The 23483-nt window shown below is 48.1% G+C and overlaps 1 protein-coding gene across 1 annotated transcript in view; it reads left to right on the top strand.

The window, feature by feature from the left end:
• The window catches only part of CROCC2 (ciliary rootlet coiled-coil, rootletin family member 2), a 163324-nt gene that overhangs the window by 130020 nt on the left and 9821 nt on the right, over positions 1-23483 (top strand). The window contains exons 28-30 of the mRNA XM_043997894.1: positions 788-990; positions 14944-15064; positions 16708-16871. Of these exons, the coding sequence (XP_043853829.1) occupies positions 788-990; positions 14944-15064; positions 16708-16871 (488 nt within the window). The remainder of the gene's footprint in view (positions 1-787; positions 991-14943; positions 15065-16707; positions 16872-23483) is intronic.

The following is a 23483-nucleotide window of genomic DNA, read 5'->3' as shown; positions in this document are numbered from 1 at the left end:
TGCTAAATGCCAGGAACAGAACAGCAGAAGTGAAATAAATGTCCCTGACTTCAAAGAGTTTGCTTATCTCCTCCTAGTGAGGGGTCACATATATAGGGGAGTGATGGTCAGGGGGTGTGTTTTGGATGGGAAAGTTCCTAAAATGGGGAGGAGAGCCATGGAAGAGTTACTTGCACACCCTTTCCAATAGCCTGGCAGGATTGGCTTGGTTCCAGGACTGGGGAGAGAGAAGAGTGGGGGATGAATCCAACTGGATCATCTCATTAGCTAGAGGATCCCATGGGTTCACATAATAACCCAGTATAAGAGGGTGGCCCTAAATTCAGGGGTACCAAAGAGGTGCCCCACCTTACCTGTTCACTCACCCCTGGCATAACAGGGGACAGACCATTGCACACCTAGAGATGATATGGGCAATGCCAATAGTCTTGGGAGGGGTGACAGACTGGTTGGGTGGCATGGGGGCGCTCTTCCCAGGCTCCCCCTCCCATTCATGATTTCACAGATGGTCTATGGGAGTTGATGTGGTCCAAAGTTCACCCACTGTGACCAACCTCGTGGGGATCCTCCCAGAACTCAGCTGAGCTGGCTCTCAGACAAAAGACTTTTGGTCAGTCACCAGAACCACCCCAAAGACTTTCTAGCATAGCAGGGAGATGCACTATTTGTGTGGCCTCGGCCAAATTGCTTGACCTCTCTGAGCTCCCTCGGTTTCTTCATCTGAAAGAGGAGGGGACTGTTCATCTTGCTTCTTCTTCTGAATCTATGATCTATGACCCCTTTGTAGGCTTGGGGAGCGCATCAGAGGCAGATGGACAACAGACTCCAGCCTTGCAGCCTGGATCCCCAGAGAGGAGCCAGGCCTACTCCCCACTCAGGCGGCCCTCTCCCTCACGAGGGAGCTTCAGCCCCACAGAGATCGATGTTGGAGTTGTCCAGGAGGCCCTGAGAGATCTCCAGCAGAACCTGCGAGACACACAAAGGGAGAGGGTAAGGCCAGCAGCTCTCAGCTGTAGTTCTAGGCCATATTTTTTTCTATCTATTCGATCTAGTGTGCATAGATTAAGTGCCTACTATTTGCAGTGCCAAGTGCTAGGGGATGGGATGAAAACACAAGCAAGACATCCCCTGCCTCCAAGATTACATTTCCTGGGAGGGAAGGGATGTGAAGCAGGAGCACAACAGATGAGACAGGAGAGAAGAGAGCAAGAGCCAGACACACACACACACACACACACACACACACACACACACACACACACACACACAGGCACTACACTCTTTTAAACACATGCTTACACTCACACTATACACTTTGACATATGCAGGTACACTCACACACATGCATGCACAATCCCATACTCTTACGCACATGCTCACACTCACACTTACACTGATACATATATACTAACACTTACACACATACAGGCACACTCACATACTTGCATGTACAATCACACTCTCTTAGACTTGTGCTTACACACGTATACTTACACACATGCACACACTCATATACATATAGGCACATTCATACACATGTATACACAATCACACTCTTACACACATACTTACACATATGCACAATCACACTCTCTTAGACACCTGTTCACACCCACACAATACATTTATACATATTCACACACACTTCCACAATGCAGGCACACTCAAACACTCTCACACGCATATATTCACACATATACATCCTCATGCATGGCCCTATATACACACAGTCACACATGCATATGCAGGCTTGTGTGTGGTCACACAGATGCACACAATCACTCTTGCACACACTTGCTCACCTACATACACACATATAAGCCATCCACACACTTGAACACTCCTGGGACCACATAAGGCAGTGGCTTCTGGGAGAACTTGGGTCCCCCCTCCCTGCTTCGCCCATCCTGCCCTCTCTCCCTTCTCTGAAGTGTTGGGTAGGTGCCCATACCTGCCTTTATTCAGGCTGGGAGGAGGGGAAGGGGGAGGGGGAGAGACTCAGCTTCCATTTCAAGTGAAGTAATTAATTGTGTTTTTAGATCCCTGAAGGTGCTTCGTGGAAACCAGTTACCTGCATTCATTCGGGCTGAAAGGGGGGAGTGGGAGAAGGTCTAGATTCTCTTTCAAAGGAAGAAATGATGTTTTTATGTACCTGAAGCAACTGGCCACCAGATCGAGGGAGGGAGGGAGGGAGGAGGAGGCCAGCGCCCTTCCCATTTGTCTCTCTGCCAGGGTTTCTCAGCCTCTGGACAAGGTCCAGCAGAGTTGGGACGAGGCCTAGGCAAGGTGAGCTCCTGCCTCAGGCCCATGCAGCCAGGGAGGGGTGCGCAGCCAGGCCCATTTTTATGACTCCTCAATGCCCATGTTTTTAATGCCAGGAGATTCCTGTCTCTGCGTCACGGAGGTATTTCTTTTGTGATAAGTCCAATCTCATGTGTGACAAAGACAACTCCAAGCCTCCTGTGAACACTAAACAACCTGCTCCCTCTCAGAGGAAGCAAAAATAGCGTGCCTGCTTCTCTCAGGGAAGGGCCTCCTGCGGATGCCTCGCACCAGCCCTGCATTCCAGGCTCGAGGAAACGCAAGCTGAGCGCTCACTCGATGGACCTGGCTCAGGTTACCAGGCAGGGGCAAGGCATTAGGAGGGGGAAGGCAGAGGTGGTGGAGCGGAGGGCTGGGAGAGGGGCCAGAGAAAGGCCTGATCGACTGATAAAGCCAGTGGCCCCTTGTCCGCCCCCAGACCCAGTTCAGAGGGCACTGGACGGAGTGGACAACACACACTCTGCCCCTCCTCCTCATCTCTGACTCCAGATGGGTCACCTCATTCTCCCTTCCAATGGCCCAAATAGTGAGGGGTCAGCAGGGGAACCAAGAGGAGGGCAGAGTGGGCCATCAGAGACTTGTCCCGGGGCACCAAAGTTTAGAGAGTGCTGACACAGTTGGAATCCTTCTGCGGCCTAGAAATCACCGAACCCCCAGCCTGCCCCAGCTCTCCACCTCCTTGTGTCTTCCCCAGGAGGATTTCTGGGGGGTGACAGTGTCTCCATCGGCCCCACCCGGGGCTCATTCATGCTCTTTGTCCTGGGAACAAAAATGGCGACTGGTAGCTCTGGCTAGCAGTCTTGTTTGAGGATGAACTCTGAGTCACAGGCGTAGGCTCCAAGGTGATCAAGGAATCTAGAGCTGGAGGGGATCTGAGAAATCATTAGATCCAACCCCTTCATTTGGCTGGTAAGAAAACCAAGACCCATCAAGAAGAAGAGTTGTTACTCAGCCAGCCCAAGTGCCAGGCACTGAGCTAAGAAAGACTGAAGCACAAAAACAAGGTCTGTAGCCTCAAGAAACTCACCCCTCCAAGACCACTCAAACAGCAGGAAGCAAAGGTGGGATTTGAACCCATGTCCTGTTCTTTCTCAGCTGTTTCCTGGGCTTGCTAACTAAGCTGCTGTGGGACGCTTCAACTTTTGAAGAAGACCTGTCTGTCTGTCTGTCTGTCTGACTAGCTCCCCAAACACTCCAGTCCCTGTGGTGCTAAAGTGCACTTGGGAGCCCTTCCCAAGCTCAGTTAAGCCTCTGACCAACACAAGAGGGTTCCGGCAGCAATCTCAGCCCTTCCTCCAGCTGTGGGGCCACCCCCACCCCAAGACAGCACAACAGACCACCAGGCTGGGCACGGACCAGCCAGTGGAGCCTGACCCTGTGCCGGCCTCCAGGCCATGTGGGGAAGAACATTCTCCGCTGGCTGGCCCCTCAGACTTCCCTTTGCCCTTATGCTGTCAAGCCCAATCGCCCAGAATGTGCTCCTTAAGAAAATGGACAAATATTTATATAACAACAGTTCTTTTTAAAACCGGGGCTGACATCGTCGTCATGGTGCCAAGGCATCTGAGGGCCATCCCATCTGCTGTGGTGGTTTTGTCAAAACTGAGAAATCTGTCCCCATTGCTCCTGGTCCCCCCAGGGGCACCCCAAGTCCTGGGCCATTTCTGGACCCGGGATGACTTCAGGGGGTGAGGTCTGTGGCGCCTACTGACACTCTTTAAAAGCAACGTCAGAAATGGCTTCCTCTCCATTATGAGATGCTTTTCCATTTCTAAAGAGTTAGCAATTGATTCATAGACATTTATTAGGCACCTACTGTGTGCCAAGCTCTGAAGATACTAAGATAAATACCAAACAGTCCCCCAAGGAGCCTGACAGAATGGAAGTCCTCAAGGAGCCTACAGCCTACCATGGGGGACAAGCACGTACATACACACAAGTGCATACGAGACATGTTCGAAGCAGACACAATATTTGTGAGGCGGGGACATGTATTATCCCCATTTTAAAGCCAAAGAAACTTAGGTTCAGGAAAATGACATGACACAGACCTTCTGACTCTGGAAGTGGCTCCTTTTCTTTGGATCAAGGACCGAGGGAAGGCAAGAGGGCTAAGAAGCAGTTTTCTAGACAGGACGGCACCAGATGCCCATCTTAGTTCAGATGTGGGACAGAGTCCAGCTTCCTCATGAGCAAACTGAATCCAGGGAGGTTCAGAAACTTAGGACCCTGGCATCATGAACCTGGGGCCTGGAAGGACATCCGGAGCCAGCTACTCTGACCTCCTCATTTCATAGGTGAGGAAATGGGGCTCAGGAGGGGAAGTGACTTGGCCAAGGTCACAGAACCAGTAAATGGGTGAGCCAGGATTGAAGCTTGGGTCACTTGCCTAAGAGGTCAGGCATCTTTCCATCCCAGTTTGTCATAAGAAGAGGATCCCATACTGCCAACAACCCCCAGGCTTGTGGCCCAAGGGAGGGCCTCATGGGGACAGAGACAAAACGGTCCTTTGGCCTTCGGAGAGCAGGGCTCTCCAGACTCAGTCCAGGGACATGGACCAGGGAAGCCAAACCAAGGAGGAGAGTTAGGGTGTGGGACAGCATAGCTTGGAGAGCGTGACTGGTCACCCCTGCACCTGCTCATCATGGGGTATCATTCACCAGCTGGGATGGTCATTGCTCCCAGTGCCTTCTTTCTCCAGGTGAGCAAACTAAGGCACAGAAGCACTGAATGGTTTGCCCAGGTCTGTGAGGTGACATCTGAACCCAGGTCTTCCTCACTCTAAGTCCAACGCCTTGTTGTCCATGCTGGGCTAATAACCCAAGAATCGCCTCACTAACATCCTTTACTGGCGTTTAACCAATCAGCCAATCAACAAGCATTTATTAAGTACCTACTAAGTGCTTGGCACTGTGCTAAGCACTAGGGATACAAAGAAAGGCCAAAAAAAAACCTGACCCTGCCCGCAGAGAGCTTCTGATCTAATGGAGAAGACAACATATAAAAGGAAATCGTGGGGCAGCTAGGTGGTTCAGTGGATAAAACACCAGCCCTGGACTCAGGAGGACCTGAGTTCAAGTCCGGCTTCAGACACTTGACACTTGCTAGCTGTGTGACTCTGGGCAAATCACTTAACCCTCATTGCCCTGCAAAAATAAATAAATACATAAATAAATAAATAAATAAAGGAAGTTGTAAAGGGGGAGGGGGAAAAGGAGGGGAGAGGAACCTCATGGGCAATGGAGGAGTCCAAATGAGTGCAGCCTGGTGGGAAATGAAGAGGTGGCTGGCCTGGGAGTCCTCCTTTTAGCTCCAAACCCCAGTCCCAGGCTCTCTGCCCCAGGAAGCTCAGGCTTGCCTGACCCATCCTATGGGGCCCTTGGAAAGATAACTTGTGACTGTATGCTTTCTCTCACCCCAGCTCTCTGGGTTGGTATGAAGTAAGGCCTCTGCCCAGGTCCCCCCTCTTAGCGAAGGTGGCTCACTCAATTGTTCTTGGTTTGCCTCCGGCTCCCTTTCTCTGGAGGGGAGCCATGTCTGACTGTCCCTTTACCATGTTGCCTGAGGCAGCTCTGGTACCCGCCCACCCCTCCTTGGTGCTGCCAGCTCAGAGGACCAGCCTGGATTCATCCCAAACGCCCCTGGTCTCCCCACACTCCATGGTGGGCCTGATATGGTAACACACCCTCCCTGCCAAAGCACGCCAAGCCCTTCACCTTCCCCCTTCTCCTGCCCAAGGCGTTGGATGCAGCCCCAGACTCAGGCCTCTTCCCTGGGGGTGGTACCTACAAAGCATGTTTTCATTGCAAATACAAACCAAAAAATGCACAGGACACAAAGGAATCAGCTCAACACATCAAAGAACTTTAGATCCGGAAAGGACTTCACAGCCACCAAGGCTGTGACAATGACTCCTATGTGAAGACCTCCAGGGGTGGCCCCTTGCTCCCTCAGAAGAATCAGCCCATTCCCCTTTGAGATGCTCTCACTATCAAGAGTTTTGTAACATCAAGCCTATCTCTGCCACTTTGCAGCTCCCCAAATCCCACCCGCTTTGCTCCTCAGCCAAGTGGGACAAGGCTAGCCCATCCTGGGCCAAGCAGGATAAGGCTAACAAACCCTGGACCAAGTGGGACAAGGCTAACCCATCCTGGGCCAAGTGGGAAAAGACTAACCCATTCTGGGCCAAGCAGAACAAGGCTAACCCATCCTGGGCCAAGTGAGACAAGGCTAGCCCATCCTGGGCCAAGCAGGATAAGGCTAACAAACCCTGGACCAAGTGGGACAAGGCTAACCCATCCTGGGCCAAGTGGGAAAAGACTAACCCATTCTGGGCCAAGCAGAACAAGGCTAACCCATCCTGGGCCAAGTGAGACAAGGCTAGCCCATCCTGGGCCAAGCAGGATAAGGCTAACAAACCCTGGACCAAGTGGGACAAGGCTAACCCATCCTGGGCCAAGTGGGAAAAGACTAACCCATTCTGGGCCAAGCAGAACAAGGCTAACCCATCCTGGGCCAAGCGAGACAAGGCTAGCCCATCCTGGACCAAGCAGGATAAGGCTAACAAACCCTGGGCCAAGCAGACAAGGCTAACCCATCCTGGGCCAAATGAGACAAGGCTAGCCCATCCTGGGCCAAGCAGGATAAAGCTAGCAAACCCAGGCCAAGCAGGACAAGGCTAGCCCATCCTGGGACAAGCAGGATAAGGCTAACAAATCCTGGGCCAAGCAGACAAGGCTAACCCATCCTGGGCCAAATGAGACAAGGCTAGCCCATCCTGGGACAAGTGGGACAAGCCTAACCTGTCCTAGGCCAAGCAGGACAAGGATAGCCTGTCCTCCAAATAACCCTTCCAAGACTTGATGACATGTAGCACATTCCACCCAAGTCATCTCTTCTCCAAGCTCAATATTTCAGATTCTTTCAACCAACCATGGCATAGTTTCCAGCCTCCCTTCCACCCCCACCACCAATCCTGAGCACCCTCACCTGGATGATGTCCAGCTTGTGAATGTTCTTCCTAAAATGGGATGCCAGGAAGTGAGCACAAAGCTCCAGTCATGGAGAGCCATGCCTAGAGCCCCTCCTCTGAGGGGAAGGGAAGGATCAGTGGAGAAGCTTGGCCCAGAATGTGCTAGCACACCTGGGCTCATGGGGAGCACACTCCCTCACACCTATACCTCCAGCTAGGAGCTGAGCAAGTCACTTACTTTGTGTCCTCAGTGCCTCCTTCCCAGGGTTGATGTGAGGAGACAGTGTGTGAGATAATAATTATATAGCGCTTAAGCCAGCACCAGGCACATGGGGAGCGCTATATAAATGGGAGCTAGTATAAAGGAACAATGATTTCCTTCATTTGAACTGCTCTGCCTAGTTTAATATTGGCTTTATAGGGCTACCATGCCCCCATTGCTGGTGGTTCACTAAGAGTCCCAGATCCTTTTCCCATTCACTGTCTAGGCATGCTTCCAACATCATGGACTTTTGAAGCTGTAGTATAGTGAAAACAGAAGGCTGAATTCAGAGTCAGGAAGACCTGAGTTCAAGCTCTGCCTCTGACACCTACTGCCTGTATGACCCTGGGAAAATGTTTTGGCCTCTTAGTCCTGTAGGAAACTCTCTAAGTTGCAGAAAAGGTGTCAACAGGCATTAGTGGAGGGATTTTCCCCATCTGGGTGTTTCCTGTACTAATGAAGTAACATGTCTGGTCCCTGACCCTGTGGGACCTTATATAAGATTCAGTCCCTTCTTCTAGCCTGTCCTCGTCTTGGGAGGATCCTTACCTTTCCTTCCTGCCTCCTTTGATAAATCCCCTTTCCTCCTCAGCTGCCCCAAGATTTCTGATCCAGGATCTTGGGGCTGGAAGAAACTCACAAGTGTCTTCACTTTACCCTTTGCCCTCTGGCTTTGAAAGGTGCATCTTACCTTTAGCCCATCCATTCTGTTCTGGTTGACCTAAAATGATTCAATGAGGCACTTGCAAAGTCTGGTCCCACTCTTATCTATGAAGTTGCTTCCTGTGACCCATGAACCTGGAATGACTCTGGAGACCCTTCCTGTCCCCCCTCCCCAGCCTTGTGGTATCCACCAATTCTATCATGCTCTGTCTTCCTCCAGCCCTTTGATAAAGCTACCAAAAGCACAAACCCAAGGACTGACCCCGGGACAGGCACTCTGCTCAAAGAGGTCCTCCGAGGTGACATCAACTCAATCATCCATCGATTACCGCCTGAACTCTCAGGGTCAACAAGTCAACCTAAGAAGGGCTTACTATGTGCCAGGCACAACACTAAGTGCTAGGGATATCAATAAGGCCAGACACAGCCCCTGCCCTCAGATAGCTCACGTTCTAATGGAAGAGTGCCTCTGGTCATTGGACCTAGTCAGAATACAATCCAATCTCATTCAAATCAATAAGCATTTAAGTATCTGTGACTCCAGCACTGCGCTCAGCACTGGGGATACAAAAAGACAGTCCTGCCCTCAAAGAGTTTACAGTCTAATCCAGCTTGTTACACTTAGTGCACAGCCCTCCCCATCCTCTCCACAGGATGAGTAGGATGTTTGGGGGAATCTAGCTGTACTATAGAAATTCACCTCCTCGGCTGTTCCAGTCATCTTCCCCCCCACCACCCCGACTCCAAAAGGAAAATGATGGGTTGTGATGAGCTGTTACCAAGGAACACAGAGGTTCTGGCTCTGAGCAATTCACTCTCTGAATGCCCCCAAACTATCTCTGGTCACCACCTTGGCCCCAGAATAGCTACGAAAGCTTCCTTTGTTATTCTCATACTCTTTGCCAGCTCCGGCTCATTGCAAACGTCAGTTCTCTCGACGCTACGTGCACCAAACTGCAAACCTGCTGCCTTTATCACGTTACCTGCCCCTCCCTCTGGCTCCTACCTGCAAATGTGCCTCCAAAAATGAGTCATCGATAAGTTGGCTCTGTCCTCAAAGGGTATTTGGTTTTCTTAGGCACCTGCTCCTTTTCCCCTCACTGGGATAACATCTATTTGTGTCTTCAGCTTTCCATTATTGAGAGCTCCCCATCCATCCTCCCAAGCTGATCTCTCATTGAATCTGGGGTCATTGGAGCCTAGTTAGTCTTTCTCTTAACCCTTGGAAATCCACTCTCCAAAATCCTGGGATGAATGCCCCAAGACTCCAGGCTTTCTTCTCCTTCCCTCTCACAATTTGGAAGATGGAATGTCTGCTTCTTCCCAAGATGCCCATCACTTCCACCCCAGCAATGAATTCTTTCTAGTTGGCCCCAACCTGCTTCTCCTGCCTGTATTACACACAACTCCTCCTCACGTACACTACAGTCCAGCCAAACTGCCCTTTTTATTTCTCATAAGCAATATTCCTTCTCACATTTCTGTACCTTTCCACTGACCATTCCCCAAGCCTGATGCTCCCTCCCTCCTCCCCTTCACTTATTAGACCCAGTATCTTCCTCCCCAAATAACCTGGTCTCTATTTTGCATATGCCCATGTATGGATGTTTGTCTCCCTTGGCTAGACTGTGAGGTCCTTGAGAGCAGGAACTATTTTGCATTTGTCTTGGTATTTCTAAGCATTTCTAATATTAAAACACAGTAGGTGTTTTAATAAATACTTATTGATTGATTATTTGATTAGTTATCACCAGATGCAGAACATTTAAAAATGCATAATATACATAGGAAATTAAAAAGGAAAACAAATTAAAATACAATTATAAAATCACACACATACATATACATATACCTATACCTACACCTATAATATATATATACATATACACACACATAAATATGTATTATGTATGTATGTATAGCAAGCCTACACTGTGGGGGAAAATAAAGACCTTTTCCCTTCCAGCTTCCTATAAACAATGGATAGCTCATCTTTGGAATGGTAAGAGCAGTTTTGTTTTGTTTTATTTTTTCAAACAAAAAATATAGAAAAACAGGACTGGTGTTAGAAAAAGAAGATGAAGGGGGCAGCTGGGTGGCACAGTGGATAAAGCCCTGGCCCTGGATTCAGGAGGACCTGAGTTCAAATCTAGCCTCAGACACTTGACACTTACTAGCTATGTGACCCTGGGCAAGTCACTTAACCCTCATTGCCCTGCAAAAATAAAAAATAAAATAAATTTTTCTTTAATTTTTAAAATAAAGAAAAAGAAGATAAAGTTACTTGGTGTCCCTGGTCAAGCTTGGTCCTCTTCCTCTGCCTAAAAATAAGTTCATGTCTCCTTTGTCTTAAAAATAAATAAATGAATGAATAAATAAATAAATGAATAAATGAATAAACAAATTAATTAATTAATGAGAAACCTGGCCCTAATTCCTTCCCTCCAAGCTATCTCCTTTCCTTCTCTCTAATGCTAAGCTTGTAGAAAGACTTTTTTCCTCATCACCCTCTGTGATCTGAGATCTATTTCCACTGCCTCTACCAAACCTGCTCTCTCCATGACCATGGGATTACAGATTTAAGACTGGAAAGGTTCTCAAAGGACAGATCACCTCTGACATCTTAGTTACCAAATACAATGGACTTTTTCAGCCCTCATCACCTTGACTTCTTAGCAACATTTGATCCCATTGGCCTCTCCTTCCCTCTTGTTCTCCTCTCTCCCCTCTTGCCTTCTGTAACATCTCACTCTCTTGCCTCTCTTCCAACCTACCTGCCCTCCCATTTGCTTTTCACTTTTCTCTTTGTGACCCTTCAATGTGGACAGCATTGGAACCATCTTTGTGTTGTCTCTCATTCTTCCTACATGACTGATCTACTTTAGCTAAGTGTGGATGCCCACCCAGGCTCTGTTCTAGGTCCTCTTCTCTCTCTACCCATTCTCCCTTAGCGGTAGAGTCTGCTACCATCTCTTATAGCTATAGAAGGGCTTATGAGTATGGTGCCCCATGTGGAGTCTACATGGGTGTGATTGTCCTTTCCTCTTACTGCTCCTTGTTCATTTGACTTACTCATTCACTTTCCATATTCTAAGGCAATCAAGAGTATGTATTTGGGGCGGCTAGGTGGCGCAGTAGATAAAGCACCGGCCCTGGATTCAGGAGTACCTGAGTTCAAATCTGGCCTCAGACACTTACTAGCTGTGTGACCCTGGGCAAGTCACTTAACTCCCATTGCCCCGCAAAAAATAAATAAATAAATAAATATTTTTTTAAAAGAGTATGTATTTAAATCACTCCGAGGGTGGATGACTGCTCCAGCCTCTTCTCTGAGTTCTAGTCTTAACATTTCCATGTGCTTCCTTAATGTGTCCACCTGAATGTATTGTTTATGCCTCAGGCTTCACGTGTCCAAATTCATCACCTTTCCCTACCACCACAATCAAAAACAAAAATTGAAAAAAATCCTTATCTTGCTCCCAAGTCCCATATTTCTTTTGATGTCCTCCCAAGCTTAGAGTGATTTTTAATTCTGTGGTCTCCTGCACCCTACCCCCTACATTCATCCACTTGCTGAGGTACATCCTACTCCCCAAAGGGAGCTGAATTCTGCTGGGCAATCGCAGAATCTCTTGTACCTGCCCCTTTCTCATCTCTCCCCCTAGTTCAGACCCTCATCACACTTTACCTGGACTATAGTTATCTCCCCATCTCACATTTTCTCCAATGCATCTTCCACATAGCTGCCAAAGTAGGGCACAGGTCTTAGCGTGCCATTCTCCTGCTTAAAACAACATCAACAAACCAACCTTCAGCGACTCCCTAATTTCTCCGGAGAAAATACAAATGACTTAGCTTGGCATGGAAGGCCCTTCTTAATCTGACTCCAAGCTACTTTTCTCACCTTCTCGTACATGCCTTCAGCAGACCAACACCCATTTTCTAAGCCTTTCCCAGACTCTATATTCTAGCCAGGCTGGACTCCTAGAATTCCCCAGCCCAACTCTGCCACCATGAATTGGCCAGGAATGTAATCCAGCCACATCTCAACCTGTTGACATTCTTCTCTTTTAAGCTCCTCCTTTGTTCTCGGGAAGCCTCTCCTGACCACACAGGCCCCGAGGAGATCCCCTCCTCTGAACCTCCTCTACCGTGTATTGTCTGAGCCACTCCTTTGGCACCTTCCCTGTGGTGCCTTGTCCTCCACTAGAGCCCTTTTCCAAGGCCTCATCATGACCCTGGATTTTTAACATCTATGCCAGCTCAGAGAGCAAGCTCTGGCAGGTTCTGCTGGGCTAGAAAGGCTATGAGTATAGGCCTGCTGATGGACTGGGTCTGAGGGGCAGCCAAGGTTCAGAGAATCACCACCAGGTGGGCAGGATGGGGATGGCTTTCTCAGCCATGGCAACTCTCAAAAACCACTCACTAAGAGACAGAGGGGTGGCAGTCTGCATCTCTGGAGGGAATGCCCACACCCATGAAAACATGGATGTTGAAGTGCTGAAGGATATGACCCTATTTTGTTTGCTCAACTGTTTTTGGTCCAGATCTATGATTCTATTGGTATGGGTAATTCCACAATGAAGATACATGGGCACCTCATCTGGTCTTAGAGAGAGAATTGCCACTTGGTCAATAAGTGGCCAAAGCAGAATTCCAGCTCAGGCTTCTCAATTCCAAGGTTGGATCCACCATCCACTACCATATGCTCTCCCATTATTCCTATGTCCTTATTTTAAGTTATCTTTGTAGAGAGAATTAGATGTATGGTTGGATTTGTGATCTTATCAATATAGGTAGCCAACCTCCCACCAGAACAAATGGGAACCCCTACATGCTTATTCTAAGAAACAGTGAGAACCAGAGTCAATGTCTTTTACCCATTTCCTGATTTGAAGTAGCAACAGTTTGTTTAAATAGGTTAAGTCACAGCTAATCTCTTACAGTGTCTTCTCATCTTTATTCCTTTCATTTATGATTCACTTTGACCTTTGATCTAACCAGTCAATGGTGAGACTGCAGACAGTCTGAAACAAATGCTATGTCTATTTCCAGTAAGAATGGAATACTGGCAAAGGTGCCGACTCTGGAGTCAAATCCCACTCCTCATAGATTTAGAACTGAAAAAGTCCTTCGAAAAGGCCTTCCTGGTTCAACTCCCTCATTTTACATGTAAGGATAGAAACAATAGAGCTTGCAAACTCTAAGCCAGTGAGCTTAGTTTTGATTCCTTGGACAATTCTAGGACAAATCACTTTTTTTAATGGTTGGTAAATATCTGGAAAGGAAAGCAGTGCTTACAAAAAGCCAGCCTGGCTCCTTCCAGAACAGATCATGCCAAAGTAGCTTCATTTCCTTTTTTGGCAGGATCATTAAGCTAGGAGGTGCTATGGATATAGTTTACCTAAATTTTATCAAAGCTTTGATCAAAGGATCTCATTTGTTGTTATGGAGAAGACGGAAGGATGTGTGTTAGACACTAATTCAGTTAGATGACTTCAGAGCCACTTAGATGGCTGGACTCAAAGAGAAGTGGTTAATGGTTCAATCTCACCAGGGCAGGAGGTCTCTGGTAGAGTCCCTACGCCGTACGACATTTTTAACAAATACTTGGCTAAAAATATGGCTGACATGAGCATCAAATTTTCAGATGACCCAGAGATGGGAGAGGTGGCAAACACAGAAGACAAAAAATTCAAAATCCATCAGGATTTGACAGACTAAAGCACTGGCTTGAACCTAGTAAGATGAAATCCAGTGGAAACCAACATGAAGTCTTACACTTGGACACAAAATGATCCATTTCCCAAGTACAATGGGAGGAAGGCATAAGTAGATAGCTGGTGTTCTAGAAAAGATCTGGGAATTTTAGTGGACCACAAACACAATATAGCTCTGCCATAGGACGTGGCAGCTGCAAAAGCTGGTTGCCATTTGGGCTGCACCAGGAGAGTCTTAGCTTTGGGAAATAGGAAGGTTACAGTCCCCCTTCACCCTGCCCCTGTCAGACCTCTTCTGGGCTATTGTACTCAATTCTGCTTGAGACCACTGACAAGCTAAAGGGCCCAGAGAAGGGCAACCAGGATGATGAAAAGCCTTGAAATTAATGTCATGTGAGAATTGGCCGAAGGAACAGGGTGAGATTAGACCAGAGAAGGGAAGACTGGGGTGGGGTGGGGGATGGGCAGTACTCCATAACTGTCTTCCAGTGTTTAAAGGTCTGTGGTGGAGAAAAGGTCTGCTCTGTTCTCTTTGGCCCCAGAGGGCAGAAAGACAGAAGGAGAAGCTGCAAGGGCCCGATTTCAGTTTGATGCGGGGATCCACTTCCTCACTCTCCAGAGCTGTTCAGAAGAGGGATGTGCTGCCTCCAGGAGCTCTCTCCTGGCATGCTTTTAAATAGAGGCCAATGCCCACTTGTCATAGCTGTGCTATCGGGAAGGGAATCTTCATGAGCAGTGAGTTCCTCTTCAATCCTCATACTCGGTGGTTATGTGACACAGCCCAGAGTTGTTAAGTGACTTGCCCAGGAACAAGAAGCCATTAAGTCACAGGGGCAGGACTTGAACCCGGGTCACTGGCTCCCCTGCCAGTCCCCTCCCCCATCCTGTAAGATCCTGTCTTTGTCACTATGCTTCCATTGAGCCTGAAAGATGAAATTCCACCGTTTCTTCTTCTTTCCTTCCCCTTCTCTGCCTTTAAAAACTCAGTCTTTGTCTCTTCTCAGGATGACTCACGGATCCAGGTAGTGAACCTGAACTGTCAGCTGAATGAGCTGAAGTCTGACCTTGACCAGAGCAAGACTCGCATCCTGCAGCTGCAGAAGAATCTGGCAGATGCTGAGGAAGGCCAGTCACTCATTCATCTCTCTTCTCCAGAGACCTGATTCATGGTTTCATCTGCTGCAAAAAAGCAAGATTTATAGCAGATCACATGGTGGATGGGGCAGCAGGAGAGCTGAGGAGCACACAGAAGGGAATGGAACCCAGGGGGCCCCTCTCTGCTCAGCCTGCCCTAGTATGGGAGCAGGGGGTGGCGTAGGGGGCAGGGCTTACTTTAATGATCCTCTTGGGCAGGAGGCCCCAAGTTTGCTTTTCTACTGAACCAAGAACAGGGGTGCTGAAATCCTCCAAGAAAAGAGAGATTTGTCACATACACACACTCACACACACACACACACACACACACACACAAAGATGAGATTCTGCCATCACCCCACTCCCAAAGAAATGACTATAAAACATGTTTCTATGACCTTAGGGGAGATGAGGCAGACCTGCAGTTGCCCACACTTCACCTGGTAAATTCATTCTAAATCCTAAACTGTGGCAAATGCTGACTATGCATAAAACATCACAGTGGGCATTGGGGATAGATACAAAGGCAAAAATCAAGCAGAGCCTGCTCTCAGGACGCTTGTGTTCTACAGGGGCGAACGATATGTACACAGATGAGCAAACAAGGTCACCCAAAGGGGATCCAGGAAAGATTGTGCCCAGATCAGATGGCCCCTGAGCTGAGCCATGAAGGAAGCTGGGAATTCTGGGGGCAGGGGAGGGCGGGGCATTCCAGGCATGAGGACAGGCTCTGCAAGGACAGGAAGTCTGGAGACGCCACATTGAGCTTAGATAGCCCCAAGTGAGCCAGCTTGGGTGGAATATGGAGTGCATAAAGGTCAGGAATGTGAAATCTCTCTCAAAGTCATTTGGGGTCAGATTATTGAGGGCTTTCGAGGCCAGACTGAGGGCTTTCTGTATTACCTCAGAAGATAAAACTGATTTTTTAAAAGGAAAAAAAAAGAAACCCAAATGTTCCCATTGTTTTCTTGAGTGCTTTGCTTCCCAGAAGTGATGGAGAAAATGGAGCGAGGGAATGGGGAACTGAGGATTCCTGAGCAAGGAAGTGGCATGATCAGAGCACTCCGACTTTGGCAGCTGTGTGAAGGGGACAAATAAGGCCGGGACACTGATTAGGGCAAGGGCAAGGGCCTGAACTAAGGGAGTGATTGTGTGAGTGACGAAAAGGTAGGGATACTAGAAATCTTCTAGAGAGAAGAAACCAGCCTTGGGGACTCTTGAGGATGAGGGAGAAGGAAGATTCAAGGATGACTAAGATGACAGCCATGAGTGACCAAAAGGGGGACAGACAACAAACAAGGCAGTATGGAGCAGGAGAAAGTTTGGGAGAAGATGCAGGGAGATGGCAAAATGAATTGTGTGCGATGTGTTTGGGACAGAATGTAAGTCCTTGAGGCCAGGGACTGCTTCATTTTTGCCTTTGTTTCCCCTATCATGCCTGGAATACAGTAGGTGATTAATCAGTGTTTCACTGGGTGGGAACCCTCATTCGTGGTCCTAATCCATCCTCGAAAGGCTCCGAGACAGTGGGGGACTCTGTGGCCAGGCCTCTTCTGTCTCATCCCTGTGCTTTCCATGAGGTAGGAGGGTTGGGGAAGAGAGTTCAGCATCCCTCCTTCTCTCTAACAAAACAGGCAAGCGAGGGGCCGACGGACGCCTGCAAAGCGCCCAAGCTGCCTTGATGCTGCAAAAGGAGACCATCCGGCAGGTGGAGAGGGAACATCAGGACTGCTCAGAGCAGGTTTCGGTGCTGGAACGCAGCATCCACACAAGCGAGGAAGAGAAGAGAAGCCTGCAGGTGGGTGGACCCCATGTGGAGCAGGGAGAGGAGATGCTGAGCCAGCCAGCCCTTTGTACTCTGGGTACCCTTGGCCCCCTTGGCCCCCTTGGCAACCCTGGAGCCAAGTGTTCTCTCTCTTCATGAATGCACGAGCATCTGCCATACAAGAGATTCCTAAAGGAAGGCCTGCGAGAGTCCCTCGGTGCCTTCTGAGAAACCGAGGCCAATCTCTTTAGAAAGGCAGGCCCTAAACATTAGAAAAAAGGGATTTCCGGCTGCTTGAGGAAGAGGTAGATCACCAGGGATCTATCTCAATGCCCCTGCTGCAAACCGGACGGAATCTCAGAGTTGCATACGGGAGGAAGGATGGGGTAGTAGTTAGAGCAATAGCCTTGCAGGCAGAGCCTCCCAACCCCACGGCTTACTTCCTGTGTGAACCTGAGCATATTCCGCACCCTTGAAACAAAGAGGCTGGACAAGATTCAGCCCAACTCAATAAACACGGATTGAGGTCCTCCTAGGTCCCAGGGCCAGGTCCCTTCTCTCTCCATATCCTATGTTCATCTTGGTCCAAACTGTACCTGAACAGGAATCTTCCTAGAAGAATCCTGATGAGAGGGTCAACTTCTCCTCAAAGAGAATTCTGAGGCCGCTGATCTCCAGCTGGGGGCTTCTTTCAGTCTCTCCTTTTACACATGAGGAAATAGAGGCCCTAGGAGGTTTGCCAGTGTCACGCAGATAGTGAGAGGTGGAACAAGGATTCAAACTTGGGCCCCTCTGCCTTAGACCCGAGTTCTTCTCACCATGCCTACTCCCTCCCAACTTGGCATTGGTCGCTAGGGTCACATCCAAAGCCTCCGTTCCATTCAAGTGTTGGCCACCAAATCTGTTACAGATTTTGAGAGTTAGGAGGCCCCTCAGTGTTCAAGAGTCTCCACTATGCCATGCCCCACAAGGGATCCCCCAGCCTCTGCTGAAAGTTCATTCATTTTACATCCATGAAAACACACGCCCAGATGAGCCCAAGGCTACACCATGATTGGCAAGGGAAACCGGTGTCTTTCTTGCCCATGGATCCTAGCCATGGGTGAGCAAACAAGGACCTTTGCTACTGTGGCACAACCCGGAGATGGGGCATTTCTCTTTCTGTGCTTCCCAATGGAAGACTTTGCCTTTGACTTGAGGAGCACCCATCCCCTTGGGCACTTCTTCCTCATGACCCCCTCTCAGAACTTCCTGCTAGACCACAACTCTGACCCCAACCCCAGACATCATACCAGATTTTCCCTTCTCCCCCAACCAGCAGCAAAGACTGGGCTGGACCTTGACACACAGCAGCCCTCCTTTGGACAAAAGGCTGATTGGGAGGAATGGAGAGGCAGGGAGGCCATGGGAGCTACCCTGCAGTGGAAGCCAGCCCTGCCTCTAGCCAGTTAAGTGGCCTGGGACAAGTGGCTGCACCTCTCTGGGACTCATTTGAAAATTGAGGAGATTTAGACCAGATGGTCTTTGTGGCCCCATATTTCTCTAGGATTTTATAAAAATCAGACAAATCATATTTTTGTTCACCCAGATCCATGACTCCAGGAGATTTTGCCTTTCCTTTGCTTTGCTGTACCCACTTCACTACAAATAAAAGTGGGGCTGCCAAAATGGGGGGCTCTGGCTGCCCTCAGGGTTCTCTAGGGCTTTTTAAAAGAAATTCTGGGTTTTACACAACTTCCTTCAGTTTCACAAACTGATTTCTCCCCCCACCCACCCACCCCCTTCCTATAAGTCAGGGTATTTGTCAAGGGAAAGTTAATTAAAAACATATTTCTCTAATTAAATGAGAGACTGTACTATGCAAACAGTCAAATTCTTGTTTGAAAGTAAATCTCTCCCCGTTTCCAGGGCTACCCTGGGAATTAAATCAACGAACAATACAGCAACAAGCCCAGGGATGTCAAATTGGGCACAGCGTTCCCCAAACACAAGCGCATAGACAGGGCTGCCCCTATACCATAAGACACATGTCAAAGCATGCCGGGATCCTCGCTGCACACAGGGACCAGCGGCGGCCGGTGGAGGCACTCACGTAGGACCAGCGCCGGGCCAGCTCAATCACGTGAGGTGTAGGCAACGAGAAGCAGGGAGCCTGATCCTTCTCTCCCCTCCCAGCTGCACTGAGCTCACATAATCACAGGAGAAATGCCCAAGATAATAGAGTCAAAGATACTGATGGTTCTTCCTAGGGTAGGCAGGGTGGTGTAGTGGTAAGAGCCCAAGACTTGGAGCCTCAGTTTCCTTTCTGTGAACTATCAGTAATAATCCCTGTAATATCCATCTGCCTGAAAATCTCAGAGCTGGCCGGAACCTCAACAACCATCTAGTCCCACCCACACCTGAACAAGCCTCCCCTCTCCAGTAGACCTGGCAAGCAAGCAGTCACCCAGGCTTTGTTTGAGGAATTCCAGGGAGATGGGAGGGGGAGGGGTGCCGGCAGAGGGGGTGCCTGGGAGGGGGAGGGGTGCCGGCAGAGAGGGTGCCTGGGAGGGGGAGGGGTGCCGGCAGAGAGGGTGCCTGGGAGGGGGAGGGGTGCCGGCAGAGGGGGAGCCTGGGAGGGGGAGGGGTGCCGGCAGAGGGGGTGCCTGGGAGGGGGAGGGGTGCCGGCAGAGGGGGGTGCCTGGGAGGGGGAGGGGTGCCGGCAGAGGGGGTGCCTGGGAGGGGGAGGGGTGCCGGCAGAGGGGGAGCCTGCCGACCTCCTGAGGCGGCCCATTACACTTTGGACAGCTCTCTTCATTAATCAGTTTTTCCTGATCTCAAACCTAAATTTGCCTGCCTGCGACTTTCAGCCATTATTCTCAGTTCTGTCCCTTCGTCTAAGCAGAGTCAATCAGATTCCTCCTCTCTACAGAGCACAAATGTGAGCTTTAATGCCCCCAAGGATGTTCTTCTCCAGATTCTTTCAGCCCAAACTTGGGAAGCAGCTCATGAGACCCTCCTCCATCTCGCTCACCCTCCTTGGGACATTTAGCTGCTTCATGGATATGGAACTAGAAGGGAATCTAGAGGTCATCATGGCCAACCTCTCGTTTGACAAATCAGGAAACTGAGGCCCAGAGATGTGAAGTGACTTGCTCAGTCACAGATCTACTCATGTCTGAGATGGGATTTGAACCGTTCATCCTGACTCCAAGCTCTAACCACTGCAATCCTCTTGCCTTTCATCAATTTCCACCAGAAACCATGATGCCAGATATTACTGGAGTCGTGATTATTGCTCTTCTCCTGGTTCTGTTCTTTCTACTATGCATCCATTCACGCAGGGCTCTCAGGGGTTTGCTAAATCTCTCAGGCGGGTCTTTCACATTCCATTCCATTAATATTCCACAGTCAAGCAGGCAGCTAGATGGTGCAGTGGATAAAGCCATGGCCTGGATTCAGGAGGATCTGAGTTTCAATCCAGCCTCAGACACTTGACAATTTGACACTTACTAGCTGTGTGACCCTGGGCAAGTCATTTAACCTTCATTATCCTGCTCCCTCACGCTCTCTCTCTCTCTCTCTCTCTCTCTCTCTCTCTCTCTCTCTCTCTATATATATATATATATATATATATATATATATATATATATATATATATATATATATTCCACAGTCAATCTCTGATCAATGGATACCCGCTTTTGCTCCCACAATTAATATGTTGTTATGTATGGGACCATCCTTTCTGTCTTTAAATTCCGTATTTACCCAGTCTATGATCAGGTTTGAACAGTTTAATAATTTTTGTCACCATAATTCAAAATGCTTTCCAAAATGGTCCAAACAAATAGCAGTCCTATCAAGGGTGCACTAGTGTTGCTGTCTTTCCAACACTACCACCATCTTTTATCATTTTTATCAATTTGAAGGATAGGAAGTAACACTTCAGAGTTCTTTTAATTAGCATTTCTCCCAGGATTCATTATCTGAAACATTCTGTCCTATGGGTTGCTTTATCAAGGAAACACTATGCCTCCGTGGTAGCCAAACTGTGTTGTTTAAAGTCTAAATTGTGTGGTCACCTTAAATTAGAAGTTTTAGCACTAGTCTTTAGGCATTAAGCATTTATTAAAGCATACCAGGTATTCATGTGGAGTTCAGAAAGTCAAGGAAAGGCCTATTTAGCCTACAGTTCCAGCATGGTTGGGTTCTTCCTCAAATCCTCTGCCACAAGCCTGCTTCAACCACGAACTCTCTTCAAACTGAGTGTGGAAGCTTTTTATAGGTCCTGAGCATGGGTGGTCCTTACACGCTGCTTCAAGCTGATTGGTTAGCATCATCTAAATCCATTGGTTCACTGGACTTGAAGGTGGTCTCGAGTTAAATTCAAAGTCTTTAGCTTCTGAGAACAATACCTTCTTAAGGGCTATCCAGGTGTGCTTGCAATCTAGTTAACCTGAAGTAGGCCAATCAGCAGTCAATCACTCTCACTTAATTCAATCAGTTTAGATTAATCTCCAGGTGGACCTTTGAGTATCTGCTAAATCCCATTATTTTATCATATTGTTGGCAATTCTTCTGAAAATAGTTTATGTCCTTTGATTACTTTGTAAATTGGGAAAACCGCATGGCTTCATATTTTTGTCCCCTCATATATCTTGGCTAACAATCTTTTAACTGAGAAATTCAGTATGAAAAAATTCTCACTTAATAGTTTTTCTTATTTCCTAGTTCCATTAATTTTTATCTTGAAAAAGTATTTCAAATTTATATTATTGGCATTGCTAGTTTTGTCCTTTTTTATAAACTCTCTCCTTGCTCTGGTTATGAAATCCTCCCCAACTATAATTCTGAAGAGTACCACCTTCTAGTCTCTAAATTTTTTGTGGTATGACTTTTCATAGTTAAATCGCTTATTCATTTGTAGTTAACTGTGGCGGGTGGTGTAAGAGCTAGTCTAAACCTATTTCCTGCCAACATGTCTGAGTTTTCTCAGGAGCCCTTCCCCCAGCAATGCATGCATGCACACATGCATGTATGTGTATGTTGTATGTGTATATACACAATACACATGTGTATATTTGTCATGACTATGTTGACAACATGCATACACGTGTGTGTATGTATGTAGTAACTACATTCCCTGTGTATCCATATTGGTCTCTTTAGACAATTGCCCTTCATATGGGGACTTACTATTCACAGGCTTATTGTCAGGACTGAATTATATAATATTGATAAAGTATTTTGCAGAATTTAAAAGTGCTACCATGAATTCAACTCTGATTGTGCCTTTAGTAGTGATTTTAAAAGATACATATTTTCTGGGGCAGCTAGGTAGCGCAGTGGATAGAGCACCAGCCCTAAAGTCAGGAGGACCTGAGTTCAAATCTGACCTCAGACCCTTAACACTTACTAGCTGCGTGACCCTGGGCAAGTCACTTAACCCCAATTGCCTCACCAAAAAAGAAGAAGAAGAAGATATATATTTTCTTAGAATTAGAAGCAGAGTTTGCACTGATCCCACTTCCCCAAAACAAAGGGGGAGCTTCCTTGGAATATAATGTTGCCCACCATGATTGGAGGTTTTCTCAACAGGAACTCTGCCTCCCAAGGACTAAGTTCCCTCATATGTAAACGGAGAGGATTGAAATAGCTCTTTCAGGTGGCTACAAGGTCTCAGCATCTCTGACAAGCTATGATGTGACTCCCCTTTTGCACCTTTCCTAGTAATATTGACAGTGGTGGGAAGGGAGGAAGTGGGGGGGATGCAGGAGGGGCTGTTTTTCACCCCAGAGTAAGTCAGAGGAGGGGAGGTCTGGATTCCGACTGGCGGTGTAATTCATCATCGTTAAGAACAAAGCCTGTGCCCTTAGAGCCAGGACAGGAAGACTTCCTGGGCTCCTCCTTGCTCCCCACTTTTTCTGAGTTTCAGTGTGCTCCTATGTCAGGAGAGGGGGATAGTAATCCCTGAGAACCGACTTTCGGGGCTTATCCCAATCCTGGAACAAGTGAAACAATATACCTAAAGTGCTTTGGAAACCTTTGTAAACTATGTAACCACCGGCTATTGTTGCCTGGGAAGATCCTCATGGGGAATGTGGAGCCGGGGGAAGTTCCCTGATTGAGGGGAAGTCAGAAGAGGTGGGTCTGCCTCCAAGCTTTGCCTTCTGTCACCTGCAGGTACCAACTGTGCTGCTCAGGGTGACCCTGGGCAAGTCATATCCCTCTCCAGGCTGGGGCACGCCAGAGCTCTGATAGGATGAGTGACCTTGGGCAAATCATTTCATCCCATTCATGCCTGGGCCTTTTCAAATCCCCATAATTATAGTTATAATTATGCCATGACAGACTCAGAGCTAGAGGGGACCTTGGAGATGGTCTGGTCAAACCCTCTCATTTTACAAATGAAGTGAGGCCTAGGAGGAGAGCAAATCACAGACAGGTCATACCGACAGGGGGTGGTAGGATTTGAACTCTGGTCCTAGGACTCCAAATTAAGCATGTTTTCTGCTTTACCAGTCCACCTACTTCTTTCCATTCATTCACCTTGGAGGCCCTTTATAAATGCTGGCTGACTGACTGGTTCATTGAGGCAGGTCCACGGCCATGAGAAGGCCCCTAGGTCTTTTTTTTTCTTTTTTTTTTTTTTTTTTGCGGGGC

This window comes from Dromiciops gliroides, chromosome 3, assembly GCF_019393635.1.
Source record: "Dromiciops gliroides isolate mDroGli1 chromosome 3, mDroGli1.pri, whole genome shotgun sequence".
In the NCBI taxonomy this organism is placed as follows: Eukaryota; Metazoa; Chordata; class Mammalia; order Microbiotheria; family Microbiotheriidae; genus Dromiciops; species Dromiciops gliroides.
Note: the sequence above shows the minus strand (reverse complement) of the source record. Positions and strands in the feature narration are given on the sequence as shown.